The sequence below is a fragment of the Vombatus ursinus genome, unplaced genomic scaffold (genome assembly GCF_900497805.2).
Source record: "Vombatus ursinus unplaced genomic scaffold, bare-nosed wombat genome assembly UNPS02014816.1, whole genome shotgun sequence".
Classification (NCBI taxonomy): Eukaryota; Metazoa; Chordata; class Mammalia; order Diprotodontia; family Vombatidae; genus Vombatus; species Vombatus ursinus.
The window spans coordinates 24,612,503-24,631,500 of record NW_020954594.1 but is presented as its reverse complement, the minus strand read 5'-3'; the positions used below and the strand labels follow the sequence as shown (position 1 = coordinate 24,631,500).

Genomic DNA, 18,998 nt, shown 5'->3' with positions numbered 1-18,998 from the left:
ATATGCATATTATGTATATGTATATGTTTATACACACATATAAGTATAACTATAGATATTGGAAGGAGTCACCCAAAAAAGATGAATAAACTTAAAATATTTTATGGTCTCCCCTGCAGTACCTTAAGGCATACTGTCATTTGTTGCATATCTTTACAGAGCATAGTTGGAATAGTCAACTTCAAAAATATTCCATATATAATAATATATAATACCTACCAACTGTCCAAAAGAACATACCAAACATCAATAAGAAAACTCCAATTGTCAGAATAGATTGGATTTGGGTAGAGTTGAGAAAATAATCAGCTGTGGATCTTTTAACAATTTATTAGCTTCATTTTATGTGGAAGGATTAAATGCATTAATTGGATTCCATCAGCACCATCACCAAAAGTAATAACCATTTACCTAGCCCTTTAAGATTTTAAGATGTAACCCTTTCCTCAAAACAGCACTATAAAGCAGGGAATGTGGGTATTATTAACCCCATTTTATAGATGAGAAAATGTGACTCTGATAAGCTGACTTGCCTGTGATCACTTTGAAACCACGTCTTAAAACTTCAAGTCCAGAATTTTCACACTTCTGCTGTTGTTCTTTTAAATACTGAGTTACAAAAAGCTGGTTTAAAAAATCAGAAGACACTGTAATAATATCTACTTTAATGATATATTTTTGTGTCTTAAGCCTCCTCAAATCTGCTCTGGAAGCAAACAAGATTTAACTGATAAAGTGCATTAAAAGAAAGAACACATTTAAATGCCTAACTTTACAGATCATCTAGTCCAACCAACCATCTTACTTTAAAGACAAGGAAACTAATGGAAACAACATTCACCTTTTTGGGGTTTTGGTCCATCTCCACCTTCATTTTCACTTTCAGCTTTTTCTCTCTTGCTTTCCACAAACTGTTCCACTGCTGATTGTTCAAGGACTTGCGCACAGGAAGAGTTGGTTTTAACTTGTAAGGCGCTGTTCTGAGACTCATTCACCTGATTTCCTTTTTCATCCTGGATACAGTTGGGATCGTCTATTTGCTGCTTGTTCAGATGTACTATAATTAAAGAAATGAGAAGTCAATTAAAAACTTCATCAATAGGCATTTATTAAATGCTTACTACGTTCAGCCATTGTGCTAGAATAGGACATTCAAAATGCAGGGAAAAAAACCTGTTACTTATTTTATTCTGAGCCACAGAATCACAGCATCTTCTGGTCAGAAAGAACCTCAATGTCATCAAGCTCAAAATCCCACCTATGACAAAATCTCTTCTTCACCTGATGGGTGGTAATCTAGCCTCTCCAAAACAGGAAACTAATAATATCACAGAGTGGCCTATTCCATTGCTGCAGAGCTCTTGAGTGTTGTAAAGTTTTTACAAAGAGTAAAAGTATACCACTATATAACTTCTACCAGTGAGGTTAGACCTGGCCTCAAACATGACATATAATAAATCTCATTTATTCCTCACAATACCCTAAGTAGACAATACAAAGCAATATATTCATTTCACAGAAGAGAAAACTGAGGCTGAGAGAGTGACGTGACTTGTTCAGGATCACACAGTTGTTAAGTGTCTAGGTAGAGACTCAAAAATACTCTTAATCTAATGCTTTTGCTGCTATAAACATTACTGCTTCTAAAAGAACTGAAAACGAAATAAAAGTTATCAGCAGTTACTTGAAAGTGAAAAAAATGTATTTATAACTTCATTTATTTGTAACTTCAAAAAGACCTTGGCACAGATGGAAGTTTAAGCAATAATGACTTAAACATTAGAACTGAATGCAAATTATACCAAATTACTTATAATGCACTGAACAAGTGATTCCCAACCTTTCTAGAATCGTGACACCTTTCTACTGTTTGATTTGCTAACAGCTGTCCCCTTCCAAATGTGCCATATGGCATGTATTTTTTAACTGAAAGTAAGTTAAAATTAATTTTGTTTTTTAAATTATTTTTTCCATAATACCCCTTGAGTTAATTGGAGATATCCTGGGGTGTCAAAAAACCAGCAGGCAGTGGGAATCACTTCACTAAACAGTAACTTAACCTTCATTAAACTAATTATTATAATTTTTATATAATGACATGATCACTATTAATAAGAACATTCTTTTTTCCCATCTTTAATTATGCTGATAAAGTTAGTAAAAAGTCATTAAAAATGTTGTTCAAATATAAGTGAGACAATCTGCCTATGACCTTATCATTCAAGAGGCAATTTCAGGATTGACTTTTGATAGCACAAGAGAAAAAAAATAAGAAACTATTAACCAATATTAAATCCCAAATTATGCTGCTGAGTCATTTATCTTATATACTTCATGTGCTCAGATATTATTTTACAGGCAAAGAGTACTTTATTTTTATGTTGATAACAGTTGGGAGTTGAATGAAATCATGCTAATTGCTATAGGGAGGGTCTGTGAAATGAGCTTGTGGTTCCAATTTAGTTTGCAGACAACAGGTGTCCACATTACAAATACAACTACCCAGATGGCAGACTTTGTCAATTTTGGCAGGAACACCAAGAACTGAAAGAGTAAAGCCTTCGCTACAGATTGCATTTAGCTTTGGATCAGAACTAAGAGACCCTGGAGGGAAGGGCAGAGAGCAGCTCAGACTATTACTGCCCAGGTAGCTGACTCATTGGTTAATGTCAAGCACTCGGAGGTCAGAAAGTTCCAGATAGATCAGTGGTAGGATTATTAGAACTCATAAATAAAATTTGTATTTCATTTTCCAGTGCTGTCAACCAGCAGTTTCCACAATCATAAAAATATGCTCCCAAATTACAAAACAAAAGGAACGTCAATGGTATTTTTCATAAGACAACTATGGAACCATTCCCCAAACTACACAGTAGAAAATGATTGATCCCAGTATAAAAATATACATAGTCAGCAGTTTAGGACATCTTTATTTCTGTTTTAAAATCACTTTCTGACTTTAAAAATATAATAATTTACTAAAACAGACAGTCCAGTTACCTTCCTTAAAGAAATGAAACCTGGGGGAATTTTTTACTATTTACCATACAAAAAATACTGCACCTCACAGATTTAGGAAGCAAAGAAACTGCAGAGAATTATTTAGCTATTTAGAACATAAAAATCTATAATTTCCCTTTAAAATCATAACATCTACAAAAGAGAAGAAAACAGCAGGTCTCTGACTATAAGGCATATTTGCTGCCATGGCAACAGAGCTTCTATTCCTGCCCATTGAATTCGCATCCTGCTGACATTAATCAGAAATGTCCATTTGTGCCAAATTAATGCCATGTCACAGACACTTGGGGATATACATTCTTGACAAAAATGGGAGCTTTTCACATTCCCAAAGAGGATAATTTCACAGGGTCTTCATTACGTGAAGGTCTTATTCTAGTATTCCAGGCTCAAGTCACCAAGCAGTCTCACTAAGCTTTGATAAGCTGCATTCTCTAAAATCAATAGGGTCTCATTCTAGTTAGGAGGACACACAATTCTCCCCCCCACCTATACTTACCAGCACTGCCTTGAGGGGTCTCACACATTTCACAATAAGGCAATAATGAACTATTAACATAGGTGCAGAGACCACACTGCCAATTTTTTCCAGGGAGGGATATGTTGATTGAATTAGACTTTGTCTCCTGAATTGTTTCTTTTATAAATTCAGCATTTGTTGGACTAGACCATGATGGTCTTTTCTCTTTTTGACAGGAATTGTTCTGAGTGTCCACTGATTTCCATCTTTTACCTTCAGGTTCAAAATCACTTCCATAATCAATGGCATCCCTCGTAGCTATATTTCTACAATCCAAGGCCTTCTCAGTATCTTTTTCCTGTAGTACGTTTGATTCATCACAGGATGCCATTGTGTGTCTTTTCTTATTATGTTTTGGTAAAAAGAAGGCTCGAATATCATGCTGTTTTTCTTTTTCAAACTAGGGAAAAGCAAATAGATAATTCGGGGTTGTAACAATCTTTGGTCAAATAAAAGGGTTTAATAAATATATTTTTCTTATTAGCAAGATTTAAACCTTTATCCTTTGAATTAAATTAATTTTGTGATTCCTTGGTGAAAGAGGCAATTTAAAAAGTATCTTTTTTTAACATATTAGAACACCATAAGAACATCGATACTATGAAACTTTAAAATATTTTACTTAGAAATTATCTTTGTTGGGCTTTTGTCAGAGAAAGGCCTTAATAAATGTTCAGGAACTGTCTACTTCCATCACCTTGAGTCAATAATATAATCAGGAAAAATGCTTTCATGTTCAAACTAGGAAGAAACACTGTGTCCAAAGATTTGAGGCAATCATATTAATATGTTTTTTACTTGAAGATGATTTTTTTATTATTTATTTTAATTAATTTATTCTGTATTATCAACAATCACTTCCATAAGCTTCTGAGCTTCAAATTTTTCTCCCTCTCCCTCCCACCTCCCTCCCCAAGATGGCACACAATCTTATATAGGCTATACATATACATTCCTATTAAACATATTTTCACATTAGTGATGTTGTAAGTAAGAACTAGAACCAATAGGAGGAACCACCAGAAAGAGGAAACAAAACATAACAGAAGGAAAAAATAGCAAATAGTGTGCTTCAATCTGCATTCAAACTCCATACTTCTTTCTTTGGATGTGGATAGCATTTTCCATCATTAGGCCTCTGGAGATGTCTTAGATCCTTGCATTGCTGAGAAGAGATAAGTCTATCAATATTAGTCATCACACAACGTGGCTATTACTGTGTACAACATTCTCCTGGTTCTGCTCACCTCACTCAGCATCAGACCATCCAAGTCTTCCAGGTTTTCCTGAAGTCAGCCTGTTCATCATTTCTTATAGCACAACAGTATGCCATTACATTCATATACCACAACTTGTTCAGCCATTCCCCAATTGATGGGCATTCCCTCATTTTCCAATTCTTTGCCACCACAAAAAGAGTTGCTATAAATATTTTTGTACATGTTGGTCCTTTTCCCATTTGTATGATCTCTCTGGGATACAGCCCTAGAAGTGCTATTGCTGGGTCAAAGGGTATGCACATTTGTGTAGCCCTTTGGGCATAGTTCCAAATTGCTCTCGAAAATGGCTGGATCATTTCACAATTCTACCAACAATGCATTAGTGTTTTAATTTTCCCACATCTTCTCCAACATTTGTCATTTTCCTGTTTTGTCATGTTGGCCAATCTGATAGGTGTGATGTGGTACCTCAGAGTTGTTTTGATTTGCATTTCTCTAATTAATAGTGATTTTAGAGCATTTTTTCATATGACTATAGATGGCTTTAATTTCTTCATCTAAGAACTGTCTGTTCATATCCCTTAACCATTTATCAATTGGGGAATGACATATTCTTATAAATTTGACTTAATTTTCTATATATTTTAGAAATGAGGCCCTTATCAGGGAGAGTGGTTGTAAAAATTCTTTCCCAATTTTCTATCTTCCTTCTAATCTTGGTAGCACTGGCTCTGTTTGTGCAAAAACTTTTAAATTTAATGTAATCAAAGTTATCCATTTTGCATTTCATAATGTTCTCTATCTCCTGTTTGGTCATGAATTCTTCTGTTCTCCATAAATCTGATAGGCAAACTATTCCTTGCTCTCCCAGTTTGCTTACAGTGTCAGCCTTTATATCTAAATCATGAACCCATTTTGACTTCATTTTGGTATATGGTGTGAGATTTTGATCTATGCCTAGTTTCTGCCATACTCTTTTCCAGTTTTCCCAGCAGTTTTTGTCAAAGAGAGAGTTATCATTCTAGAAGCTGGGGTCTTTCAGTTTATCAAATAATAGATTACTACAGTCATTGACTACTGTATCTTAACCTATTCCACTGATCCACCACTCTATTTCTTAGTCAGTACCAAGCAGTTTTGATGGTTGCTGCTTTATAATACAATTTAAGATCTGGAATGGCTAGGTCACCTTCCCCTGCATTTCTTTTCATCAGTTCCCTTGAGATTCTGGACCTTTTGTTATTCAAAGATGATTTGTTTTGATAAATGTAAAAGCAATTCAGGAGTAGGAAAATTTATTTTCTTTCTTCTTTTCAAAAATCAAATGCTATATTCCTATGAATGGCTATGGTAGTATGTCTCATTAACCATTCTTTCCCCTTTGCAAATATAAGAATGAACTTCACATTTGGAAGGTGATGGATACCCATTGGCACAATTAATTAAGAAACATTATTCAAAAGATCATAGAATTTAGAGCTGGAAAAGACTCCAGTGCATATAGTTCAGTACCTTTATTTTAAAGAATGAGAAATCAAATGACATCACCAAGGTTACACAGGTAGTAAGTGGCAGAGCCAGGATATGAATCAAGATCCACTGGCAACAATTCTAGTGTTCCATGTCATATTGCTTCACCAATGGGGGTTAATTTATTGGGCTCATATTTACATAAAATTGTGTAAGTTCAAGTTGTACTGAAAGGTCATTAGAGAACTGCAGAACCCTAGAGTAGGAAGGGACCCCAGACAGCATGTAATCCAATCATATCAGACCAAGATTCTCCCTAATATCCATAACAAGTGGTTATCCAGCCTCTGACTGAAGACCTCCAGGTGAGGGAAACCCACTATTTTTCTAAGATGGCCGTCCCCTCTTTAATAGGAATAACAATAGCACCTAACTCAGGATTTTGGTAAGGATCAAATGAAACAATAACATATGTAAAAGATTTTACAAACCTTAAAACGCTAATATAAATGCTACCTATTATTATTACTGTTATCATTATTACTATTATTGTTATTATTTTGGAAAGGCCTAATCATTAGAAGTTTTTCTTTACATCAAGCTGAAAAGTGCCTCTGGGCAACTTCTGCTCACTGTGCCTAGTCTGACCTTTTGAAACCAAGCAGAACAAGTTTAATCTTTCTTCTACTGGATTATCCTTCAAGTACTTAAAGAGAGATACAATGACCTGTGAAGTCTTTTCTCCAGGTTGAATGTCCCCTGTTCCTTCTGTTGATCCCCAAGGAATGGTCTCTAGGTACTCCACCGAGCTGGTCACACCCTCCTTTGGATATGCTCCAGTTTCCCAATGTATGTCCCATAGAATATGATGCTAGCAAAAAACGACATAGCACAGAGACAGGGACTGCACCTGTGATTTCATTAGTTCATTGGAACTCTCAGATGCATAAAGTCACCTTCCTGTAAATGTGTAGTCTTAGAGAGTTGCATAGAGGTATCAAACATGGGGCATGCAGGCTTCCACAAAACTCCCAATGCTGCTGGAAGCAGATAAAATGTAATTGGGAATATTTAATAAAATTAATTTTAAAAATATAACAGAACATAGATAATGTTAATACATAATTCTAAGTACTGACTTATTGCATATTGATGCAGTAGCAGGTATCCTTCCATGTGGTTTAGTGGTCCCTTTTTCTGGCCCTTGAGCACTGAGAGGGTAAGAGACTTGTCTAGTGTTACACAGCCAGTCTGGCAAGGACAAGATCTGAATTCAGGTCTTCCTGGCCTTGAGTTTAGCTTTTCTATGCTTTCTGCCATGCTGCCTCTCAAAGCAGAGCATATGAAGAAAATTTCCATAATGAACTCAGTCTGCCTTTGCAGTGTTGCTAGGCAAAGAGATTCAGGTTGTTTCTATACTGGTGAAATTATGACATATTACCACAGGCTCTCTCAAAATAATACAGAGAACCTTTACCTTGTGTAGCTCTTTCTCATATGCTATTCAAACACATTCCAAATCAGCTGGAAAAATTTCAAAATTTATGTGAAAATATAAAACAACAGAATATAATCAAGGGAACTGAATAAGTTAGGAAAGATAATTTCTGCTGAGTTTTAACAAAAGAAAATGCTAGAAGAGGGATACACAAAAAAAAGTATTTCGAATGTAGGATCTTTAATTGAACAATAAATCTTAGAAAAGGACATAAAATACACATTTCTGGGTGAAAAGAGAAAAGGAAAGCAGTAATAAATAGGTTAAATTAGTTTGGTCCTGTAAAGAAAAGATAATAGATAATCAAAGATAATGTATTATACTTAAGAGAAATGTAGGGAAAAGATGAAGCTACCTGAAAATCTACAGCAATTTTGAGTGTATATTTAGTATCAGCTTTTTCAAGTTAAACTACACTAAGTTATTTTGCTTGGCCAATTTGCCATTGACTTGGTTTAAGTGACATGGTTAAGAAAGCAGGCTAGATTGCCTTTGGAAGTAGCAAAATTCTTATAATAAACTCCAGTTTCTTTCTGAAATAAAGTTCTATTATTTGTACACCAATATTCTTCCATTGATGCTGTATGGCTGTGAGTCATTGAACACTCGTCTTAGAAAACTAAAGCTGATGCTCCCCCAAAGGGCATAAGCAAGGTGTAACATGTTACAAAGGAGGAATTATGCTGCAGAAGTGGTATAAATGATGTTAGCAAGGAAATATATGAACAAAAAAGAAGATAGCTTAGCAAAAAAAGGAGAAAACAAATGGACAGACTGCATGCTCCATTTTAGACAGACCAAATAAGGTTAACTTTTAGAAGGACAGAGAATAAAGTCACAAAAGATGGGCAGGCATACATTGGTTGTGATTTGCATCACTGAGATCACAAATTTGTTCCTGTTTATAATGAAGATAGTTATTCACTGTATCATTATGTATTATAAATTGGAGTGAAACTCTATGGCCCGTGTTGACTGACTTAAATGCTTCAAGGTACATGAGTTGTAAGAGTAAAGACATCTTGGGGCAGCTAGACAATCTGGTCTTTTCCCCCTTCCATCCACTTTGGCACGGTGGATAGAGCACCGGCCCTGAAGTCAGGAAGACCTGAGTTCAAATCTGGCCTCAGACCAAACACTTGACACTTACTAGCTGTGTGACCCTGGGCAAGTCACTTAACCCCAATTGCCAAAAAAAAAGAAAAAAAAGAAAAAAAAAGTAAAGACATTTTGATAAGTAATTAATAGAACACAGGGCCAGATAATACTCATATACCATATTTTCTGCAAGATGAACCCTTTCTGGTTTTCTCTGCAAACTACTCTCCAGAGTCAAATCTGACCCCAAAGGCTGTTCTGTACAGCCATTGTATTTAAAAATGTAAAAACCAGTCTTAGTTCTCTGGATATACAAAAACATGCTGGAGGCCAATGGCAGCAGTTTATTTACAATTTATTTATTCCTGGTCTGTGGAAAAATGTTCATTAAGCAAGTTGACTGTAAATAAGATTAAAAGAGGAAGGTTTAATGTACTTAAAAGAACTATTCTTAATTACTTCTGAAGTCTTCCTTTATATAAAATTATTTAGCCTCTCCAGACTTCATTTTCTATATGTCTCTCCCCATTCCAGTCTATCCTTCACTCAGCAATCAAAACAAGCAGATCTGACCATGTCACTCCTCTATAAATTCGGGCTCCCTATCACCTTATGGATGATATATAAAATCTTGTGTTTGAATTTTAAAGCCCTTCACAAACAGACTTCTCCCTATCTTTCTAGTATTCTTACACTTGACTCCCTTCTACATACATACATAGTCTCAGATCCTGTCAAGATGGCTGCCTTCCTGTTCCTTGCACAAGACATTCCCGTCCTGATTTCATGTGTTTTCACTGGTCTCCATTTTTGGAATTCTCTCCTTTTTTTTTTCCACCGGTTTCTCCAGATTCCTTTAAATCCCAGCTAAAATTCTACCTTCTGCAAGCTTTTTACCACTACCTTTAATGCTAGTGTCTTTATCTCTTATTTATCTTGCATATATCTTGTTTGTCCAGTCATTTACATGTTGTCTCCTCCATTAGATTGTAAGCTCCTCAAGAATAATCAAAGAAAAAAAAAACTTCCTTAATATGGAACAGGGCAAGAGAATCTCATATTCAGTTTATGTGACAGTGTTTTGTTTTTGGTTTGTTTTTTTTAAGCAGAGATTCCATTTATCATTTTAACAGGAGTAGAAACTTTTTAATTTCATTCTGGTCTTTTACCTCTTCAGAGAGATATCATGAAATATGTATGCAATAAAACCTTTGTTTTACCCCTTCTATGTATCTCCAGCATTTAGCACAGTGTAATAACTGTTTAATTAATGCTTGTTGACTTGCCCCAAAAGAATTTAAAAAGCTACGTTCCTTAAAACATACTCTAAATTTTGATTTTCAGCAACCTCAGACTGGTCTCCCCTCCAATTATTCTAAATTAATGAGGTTTTATTACATACATATTTCATGATATCTTCTAGCAGAGCTAACAGAACAGGTTGGAGTTAAAATTTCTATTACTGGTAAAATGATAAATGGAATCTCTGCTAAGGGGAAAAAAAAAAGATCACTGTCATATAAGTTGCGTATCAGATTCTCTTACCTTATTCCACACTTAGAAAGTTATTTTACTTTGACGAAGTCTGAAGTTTTTTAAAAATTCTCCTATTCTCTGCCAAACGCTTGCTCAGGATTTATTAAAATAACAACAAAGTACTTTTTCACTATAGGATTCTTATTGTCTTAAAAAAAATGCAAGCATTTTCAGTCAGTCTCAGTAAGCTATCAAATCATTTTTAGAAGAACTTCCTTTCCTATTTAAACAACATCTAATTTAGGAAGTTTCCACTTGAGACACTCTGCTATATATGCTGGAGGGCAGTTTGGAGTGAAGGGTAGCAATGATTGACAGTAAGCAGATACTGATGCTTACATCTGCCACCACTGGGATTTTACTTGCAGTCTACTGTGCCATCAGAATACTGGGGATATTTTGGATCTGTACTGCTATGTAAGACATATGTGATAGGATGTGAAGAAATTAATATAATATAGTAAAAAGCCATTAAGAAGTGAACTCTTGGTTTAAGATTGCCAGGAGGCCAGCTTCCAAAAGCTTGAGCTATGGTGAAGTTCAAGTTACTGATGGGAAGAGGAGGCAGAAATTAATTAGCAGCAATGTAGATAATTCATGGGATTCTAGATTAAGAGTTGGAAGGGACCCATGAGCCCATCTATTTCAAAGCCATGATTTTAAAGATCAGGAACTGAGGACCACTGAGTATAAGTGACTAGCCAGCTAGTAAATGGCCCAGCACAATTTGAAGTGAGGTCCTCCAGACCCAGGGGTCTTTCACTGCACTGCCTGCCTCCAAATTCATATGATGATGGACAACAGTGAATAATGTGGCAGAGAGTGAGTCTTAAGAGATAATATCCTGGTCAAGAGGTGGCCAAAAGCTGCAAGTCATCAGTAACTTGAACTTCACCATAGCTCAAGCTTTTGGAAGCTGGCCTCCTGGCAATCTTAAACCAAGAGTTCACTTCTAAATTGACTTAGCACTAATCTCACTGATTATCAGTCTTGACAATCTTGTGCTACAACTAACTAGGGGGAAAAGGTAGGAAAATATTTCAAGAGATGATCTCATATTTAAAATGTGAGATCAAAACACTAAAAAAAAGTCAGTGTTTCGCTATTAGAACACAATATCTGGTTTTAGAGAAATTCCCATTAAAAATAAACAATGGGTATGGTCAGTACATCTAAATTTTTTGCCTTAATTGTCTGACACAAACTTGTTCTGTGACCACGAGAAAGTCACTTATCTTCTTAGTGTCTAGGAAAATGATCTAAGTATAAATTATAGGTAAGCTGCCGATTAGTAGCAGTGGAGGGATATTCCATACTAGGAGTTCCTTACAGTAATGAAGTCATGGGTCTGGACAAAAAGGGAAAATACTGTGTTGACAGAAGGAAGGATAGTATGTGTACTATTAGCCTTACTGTTATGAAAAGACAAAAACATTTCTAATTAATTAATGATCTCCCCTCCCAGGTTTGTCCTACAATTAGAATACTTTTAAAATAGGGCAAATAATGATACTACAGATTAATCTGCATGGGTAGAAGGTGTACTTATTTAGCATTTATTCCAAATCAACTTAGCTGTTATTCCACAGAGTTGAGCATTAGATAGCCAGTGTGTGAAAGAAATTTCTTCATGGCAAATGAAAGAAAAGGCAACCACTCATGAGGTAAACAGAAGAAATGAAGTCTATTATATCAATTCTGATAGCTAGGGATGACAGAAGACAAACTGTGCCAGTATGACACAAAGGGATAGTAAATCAGTTTGAGTCCAAGTATATTATCTAAGATTCTTAAAGAAAGATGCTAATGTGAAAAATAATCCTATGGCAACAACTCATGCTGTCAACCAAATGAAAAAATAACAAAGTAACATCAGTCATTTCTAGACATTTATACATAAGGGAAATAAATACAAGTGTTTGCATCTTATTTCCCTACTAGATCAAGAGCACTTTAAACCAAAAACGAAGGGGGAAGGAGAAAAGTCCCTACATTTTTTTTTTACCAAGTCACGTAATCACATCGAGTTGCAGGTATAACCTATTACTAGAAAGGACAATTCACAGGAGACAATATTCAAGAAGATAATCAGCAATAAAATCTGTAGTTTCAGGTTTATACACAGATGTATAATATATGAATAACAAACATACTTAATGCAAGGAAGAAAATGAAGCTGCATAGGCATTACTGATATTTGGTGGTATGGGATTAGTGACAATTTGGCTATAGCAGGATGAACCTTACACAAATGGAATACATTAAGCAAAAGAATAAATATTCCTATGAAGCCATCTAGGAAATAGAAGGAGAAACTCTTGGAAAGGGATCAAAGGAAAGAGAAACAGAAACAATAGAGTCATGGGGATTATATTACAGACCAGTAGGAAATTAATGAAAGAGATCACAAAGGTGGCATGAAAGCACGATGGGGAATTTTCATTATGGAGTCATCTTGAGCTCTCTCTCTCTTACACATACAGACAGACAGACAGACATACACACACAGAGAATACAGCTAGGGGGTATAGTGGATAGAGTACTTGATATGGAGTTCAAATTCTGCCTCAAGACCCTAACTAGTTAGATGACTCTGGACAAGTCACTTAACCTCTTAACCTCAATTTTCCCAAATATAACGTGCAGGAACTGAGCTTGACCTCCAGCTCTATAAATCTATGATCCTCTCTCTGTCAAAATCAAGATAGCAGACAAGTTCTTAACTTGATTTGAGGTTAAGGGATACTTCTGACATAGGGATTAAAGTAAACGATTTAGAAAAGTTGGATTCAAATCTTGTTTCAGATACTTAATAGTTGTGTAATTCTAAGCAGGCCATCTAACTGCTCTTATACCTCAGTTTCCTCATCTGTAAATTAAGAAGGCTGGATTTGATGGCTCCCAAGGTCCTTTTAGCTCTAATTCTATATTTGATGATCTTATGTGAGAAAGCAACAAGAACTGCTATTCTGGATCTCATTTTTTGACTAGCAAAGACGCCAAAATAAAAACAATGGTCATATTGGAAGGAAGTGACCACATCTTAATTAAGGAAAAGTAAAGAGTAGTCTGACATGTACTCTACATTCAAAGAATTCAGAGTTCATAAAAGGGATAAGTTGGGAAGTTGACCCAAGATGGATAGGAAATCCTCATGAATGAAAATTATGAAGGCAAAAAAAAAAAAAAAAAAGAAAGAAATAACTCAGATGAGGAAGAAAAAAAGGAAGCTACCCAAATAATCTAATATGCATACATAGTGAACTTGTATTTTTAAATTAAATTTTATTTCATTTTCAGTTCTGCATTCTCTCTCTCTCATCTTCTTCCCCTTCCCCAATTAAGAAAGTAAAAAAACAAAACAAAACAATTTAATCATTAAATATATTAAATTTAATCACTTAAATATATGGACATGGCCATATATTTATTTATATATGTGTGCACACATGAAGACCCCTCCCCACCCCATACTGCCCCAATCTGTACTCTGAGTCTATTGCCTCTCTATCAAGAGGAGGGGGAGGTAGGAAAACCATACATTTTAAAGATATATACAGAAGATGGAAGTGCAGATAACTGATGATGTATACATACATAATCATTGATCAAGAAACACTTAGTAAGGATATACTAAGCTGCCATGTACTGGGATAGGTTCTGGGGATACAAAGACAAACAAGACACAATCCCAGCCCTCAGGGAGCTAATGTTCCACTTGGGGGAGTTGACAGGTATATTTGTATAAGCTTATACGAGACACACAAAGAACAAAGTAACCTTGGGTGGGGAGGCATTAGCAGCCAAGGGGACCAGGAAAGGCCTTGCCAAGGAAAGTGACAATTGAGTTAAGCCTTCAGGGAAATCAAGGGCAACAAGCTGCCAGTCAAGTGACCATTTACTGGACATTTACTAAGTACCAGACAAGAAGAAGCAGATGTGAGGAAAGAGAACATCCCAGTCCAGGGAACAGTCAGTGTAAAGCAATGGAAATGGAGATCGGTATGTAAGAAGCAGCAATGAGATGAGTATGGCTGGATCCCAGAGAGCACAGAAGGGAGTCACATATGATGAAACTGCAGAGATAGGAAAGGTCTAGTTTTGGAGAGTTTTAAACGCCAAGTAGCAGGGTTTATATTTGGTCCTAAAGTAATAGGGAGTCACTGGACTTTACTGAGGTGGGGAGGGAAAGCAGTGGGAAAACCAGGGCCTGGAATGGGGAGAAACTTGAAACAGAGACCAATTAGGAGGCTACTGTAATTGCCCAAGGGAAAGGTGATGAGGGCCTGAATTATGGTAGTGGCTGTGTAAGTGGTGAGAAGTGGACATATGTGAGCATTTTGTGGGAACAGAAGTGACAATATCTAGCAACTGAATGAATATTTATAAAGGGAGTGAGGAATCACAGGTGACACCTGGATGACTGGAAGGATAAAGGTGGCCTTCACAGTAATAGGGAAGTTAGGAAGATGAGTACGTTTTTGGGGAAAAGAATGAGTTCTATTTGAGAAGCCTATAGGACATTCAGTTTGAAATTTCTAATTTTTATAGAACTGGAATTTAGGAGAGATTAGATTTGAACATGTAGATTCAGGAATCATCTTCATAGAGATGATAAATCCACCAGGGATAATGAGGTCACCATATGAGAGAGAAGAGGGAAGAAAGAGAAGAGCCCACAGGATAGAGCCTTGGGGTACACTCAGTCAAGAGAAGTAACATGGATCATAAGCCAGCAAGAGAATGAAAAGGCGCTCTCAAGTAGAAGGAAAGCAACATTGAGAAACCCAAAGAAAAGAATAATATCCAGGAGCAAAGAATAGTCAACACTGTCAAACACTGAAGTGTCTCTAGAAGGAAGAAAATTGGAAAAGGCCATTAGATTTGATGATTAGGAGATCTTTGGTAACTTAGGAGTGAGTAGGTTCAGCTGAGTAATGTGGTTGCAAGTCATATCACAGATCATTAAGAAGAGAGTGAAAGAAGAGAAAGTGGAGATGCTGATAAATGATTTTTTTCAAGGAGTTTGACTGAGAAATGGAGAAGAGATACAGGATGACAGCTAGCAGGCCAATAAGCAATAAACTTTTATTAAGCATGAAGTACATGCCAGGCAGGGACCTCGTGAAGGAATTTTTTAGGGATGAGTGAGACTTGAGCATATTTAACAGGCAGAAGGGAAAGAACCTAGAGATAGGGAGAGATTAAAAGTTACAGAGACAGGAGGATGATAGTGGAGACAATCTGATGAAAAAAGAAGGAGGGAACAAGATCAAGAGTACATGTACAGGGATGGTCTTTGGAAGGAGAAGTGCCATTATCTCAGAGACTGTAGTAAAGGAATAAATAATGGGCAAAGGTGTCACGGGGTTGTAAGATAAAGAGGACGAGAGAAGGCTGTACCAGTGAATAATGTCATTTTCTTAGTGAAATATGAATCTGGGTGTTCAGCAAAGAGAGTAGGAGGAGGGAGATGTGTGAGAGGACTGAAGAGAAAAGAAGGTTTGGAACTGCTTCTGTGGGGAGTGAGACCGGGAATCAATTAGGCAAGAATAAGAGAATTGCCTTCCTACAGTGACGGCCCAGTTGAAGTTATTTTACATAAATTTGTAACATACTACATCATCTACACTCAACAATACATGACTAGAAGCAGACGAGGTAGAAAATGGGGGAGAAAATAGAGCTGGTGTTTGGTATGAGGCTAACAGCAATAGTACAGGGGATATTCTAGACTCTAGAATACGTATTCTAGTCTAGAAAGTCTAGAGAAGAGGACAGAGTGATGTTGAATAGGTTAATAATAGGGATGACACTGGGGAGGAAATTAAGTGAAATCAGAGCAGGCACAACAACCTGAGAAAATGCTGAAGGGGCAGATGAATTGGAGGCCTTGACAAGGGTGATGAATACGTTTTGGAGGGGTAAGATCTAGGGAGAAAGAGAATCATATGAGGTTACTTTGGTTTGGGAGTGCCGCCCATGAGCAGGTGGTTTGACATCTCTGTGTAATTAGATACAGCATGGGACCTGAAATTAGGAACACATGGGTTTTATACCTACATCAGATGCTAGTCTTGTAAACCTTGGTAAATCACTTAAAATCTCTGATCCTCTGTTTCCTTCGTTATAAAATGGGGATAATAATAATAATAACTACCTCACAGGGCTGTTGTGAAGACCAAATGGTAATTTGCCTATAAAAGCACTATGCAAGCCTTGAACTGCTATATAATGATAACTAGTATTAGCAGTATTATTAATCTTGGATAGGCTATTACTTGTGGTCGTTTTGTAGGTCAGTTTTGCTTTGCTGTTTTTCTCTGTTACAAGTAAAAGTTCAATAGGGGCAGTGGGTTTAACAGGAAATGCTTTAATGTAAAAAATGAAAGGTGTCCAAACAACTTCCCGTTTTTCCATGTTTCCAAGTTCAAGTAAAGGGAACAAGTCTAAGAGGAAGTGACTCATGTGAAAAAATGAAATATATCAATAAAACTTAATGAAAAAAGAAAATGAAGTTAAAACATAGCTTTCCCATCTCTTACTGAACAGTAAATAACAAAAGTACACAACTGTACGTGTAATCATTTGTTATCACATTTTTTGTTTTAAATATTTTGGCTTTTGGTTGGCTTATCATGTTAAAATTTATCAATTAAAAAAGAACACGAAAAATAGCTAAAGAAAAATGTTCAATAAAGGTTATTTGGTTACAGTTTACTGAAAGATGGATTCAATTTAAATGCAGTTGTTTTTATAGCAGTTATTTCTGGTTTTAAAATTTATATATATTTCTATACAGATGTTATATATTCTACATAATTACATAGAATCTATTCATTTTGGTGGCACCTAGGATAAGCACAATTAATAATAATCCTACCCTAGCAGTCAGATTATTAACATAATGTAAGAAGAGGACATAGAATTACTAATGAAGATACCAAATTTAAGTAGCCATATAAATCAACTTTAGAGATATTGGAGTGTGTCAATAATATCAGTAGACTAGAGAAAGCCAGCTTTATCCACCTCACCTAATTTTCCAGAACTAAGTCCTGCAGCAGAAACATTCCTAGATTGAAAGTCTAGTTAACATTTATATTTATGCTTAAAACCTCTAATAGTTTGAGCAGACTTCTCAACTTCTATAGCTCAAAACTTCTGTACAGGCTCACCTAGTCGGTCTTTTTTTCCTTCCAGTCCCAGAGGATACGTTGGCCCTTTTCTTGCTAAAGTTAACTTCTCTCCTTATATCCTTTTTTGGAACATCTCTCCTCCCTTCTCTATCAGCAGTTAGCACTATTGATTACTCCCATTTCTAGCTTTCTCCCATAAGTCCCTGACCTAACCTTTCCCCTATCTACTATCTCATTTCCTACTACCTATAATAAGGCTCAGTTCTCTCTTATCCTTAAAAAAAAAAATCCTTCCCTTGCCACTATCTTTCCCCTCCTTTCCTTCACTGCTAAACTTCTAGAAACAGCATCCAATACTTGCTCGATTCCTCTTTAACACCCTGAAATCCTGTTTCCCAACATGCGGCTTTAATGAAACTGTTTTCTACAAGGTCTCTAAGGACCAGTAGGCTTTCGTCAGCCTGCAACTCCCCTAATTGACATTTCTGCAGCAACTGACACTGCTGACCTCTCCCCTCTGCTCCACCTCTACCCCATTCCCTCCCCCTTTGGCTTCTAAGAGGCAGCTTCCTCCTGGTTTTAGTGTTTACTACCAGTCTGCCCCTCCTTAGTCTCCTCGGTTGGTACACTGTTCCTTAGTCTCTTACTGTTGGTGTCCCTCCAGACTCTGTCCCAGGTTCTCTCTTCTTCACTTTCTTTCTTCTTGACTTTGGCTACCTCATTCACTCCAATGTCGTTAATTCTAAAGAAAAGATTCCCAAATCTACACATCCATTCCCCATCTCCACCCTAAGCTTCAGGCTCACATTTCTAAGGGTCTACCTGGATGTAACATTATCATTTCAAACTCAGTATATCTGTCTCCTCCTCTTCACCTACATGGTAACCATGATGGCTCAGTCCCTCATAAATTCTGGCCTGGGCTACTGTCACAGCTTCCAAATTGAACAACCCTACTTTAGTCTTTACCCTCTCCAATACTCACTTCACATGACAACTAAAACGATCTTACTGAATGTTCTCTCTCTCTCCCCCCCCTCCCCCTCTCATACCTAAAAACCATCAGGGCTTCCTTATTACCTAAAAGACAAAATGCAAATTCATTAGCCTAGGAATTAAGGCCTTTTATAGCCTAGCTCCAACCTACATTTTCAAGGGTTGGTTTTTTGGTTTGTTCGTCTTTTTAAATACAACTTCCCAAGCAAGACTGTTTCAGCCATCCCAGTTCCCAACCTGCATCTTCATGTACCTCCACTTATTTAAGCAGGTAGCACACTTCCCCCTCATTATTTTCTTTCTCCAAGGCCTACTTCAGACACCCACTACATCATGACATCTTTTCTGAGTGGCCCACTTAAAAGTTACACTCTTCAAATTTCTTATAATATTTTAAAAGAGCTTTACCTTGTTCTTATCCTATTTTACCATGTATGATACTTATACATATACCTGCATTACTGTATTTACCTCTGATCGTAAACTTCTTGAGAAGAAAC

At 36.4% G+C, this 18,998-nt stretch overlaps 1 protein-coding gene across 6 annotated transcripts in view; it reads right to left on the bottom strand.

Annotated features, from left to right (window-relative positions):
* Nucleotides 1-18,998, bottom strand: part of ZRANB3 (zinc finger RANBP2-type containing 3) — a 190,357-nt gene that overhangs the window by 33,752 nt on the left and 137,607 nt on the right. For 4 of the 6 annotated variants that reach the window (XM_027835736.1, XM_027835733.1, XM_027835734.1 and 1 more), the window contains exons 13-14: nt 3,521-3,941; nt 842-1,057 (exon numbers count right to left, since the gene is read on the bottom strand). The exons of 1 other annotated variant lie outside the window; for it this stretch is intronic. In XM_027835736.1, coding sequence (XP_027691537.1) covers nt 842-1,057; nt 3,521-3,941 — 637 coding nt within the window. The remainder of the gene's footprint in view (nt 1-841; nt 1,058-3,520; nt 3,942-18,998) is intronic. One more of the 6 variants, XM_027835737.1, reaches the window with a different exon arrangement.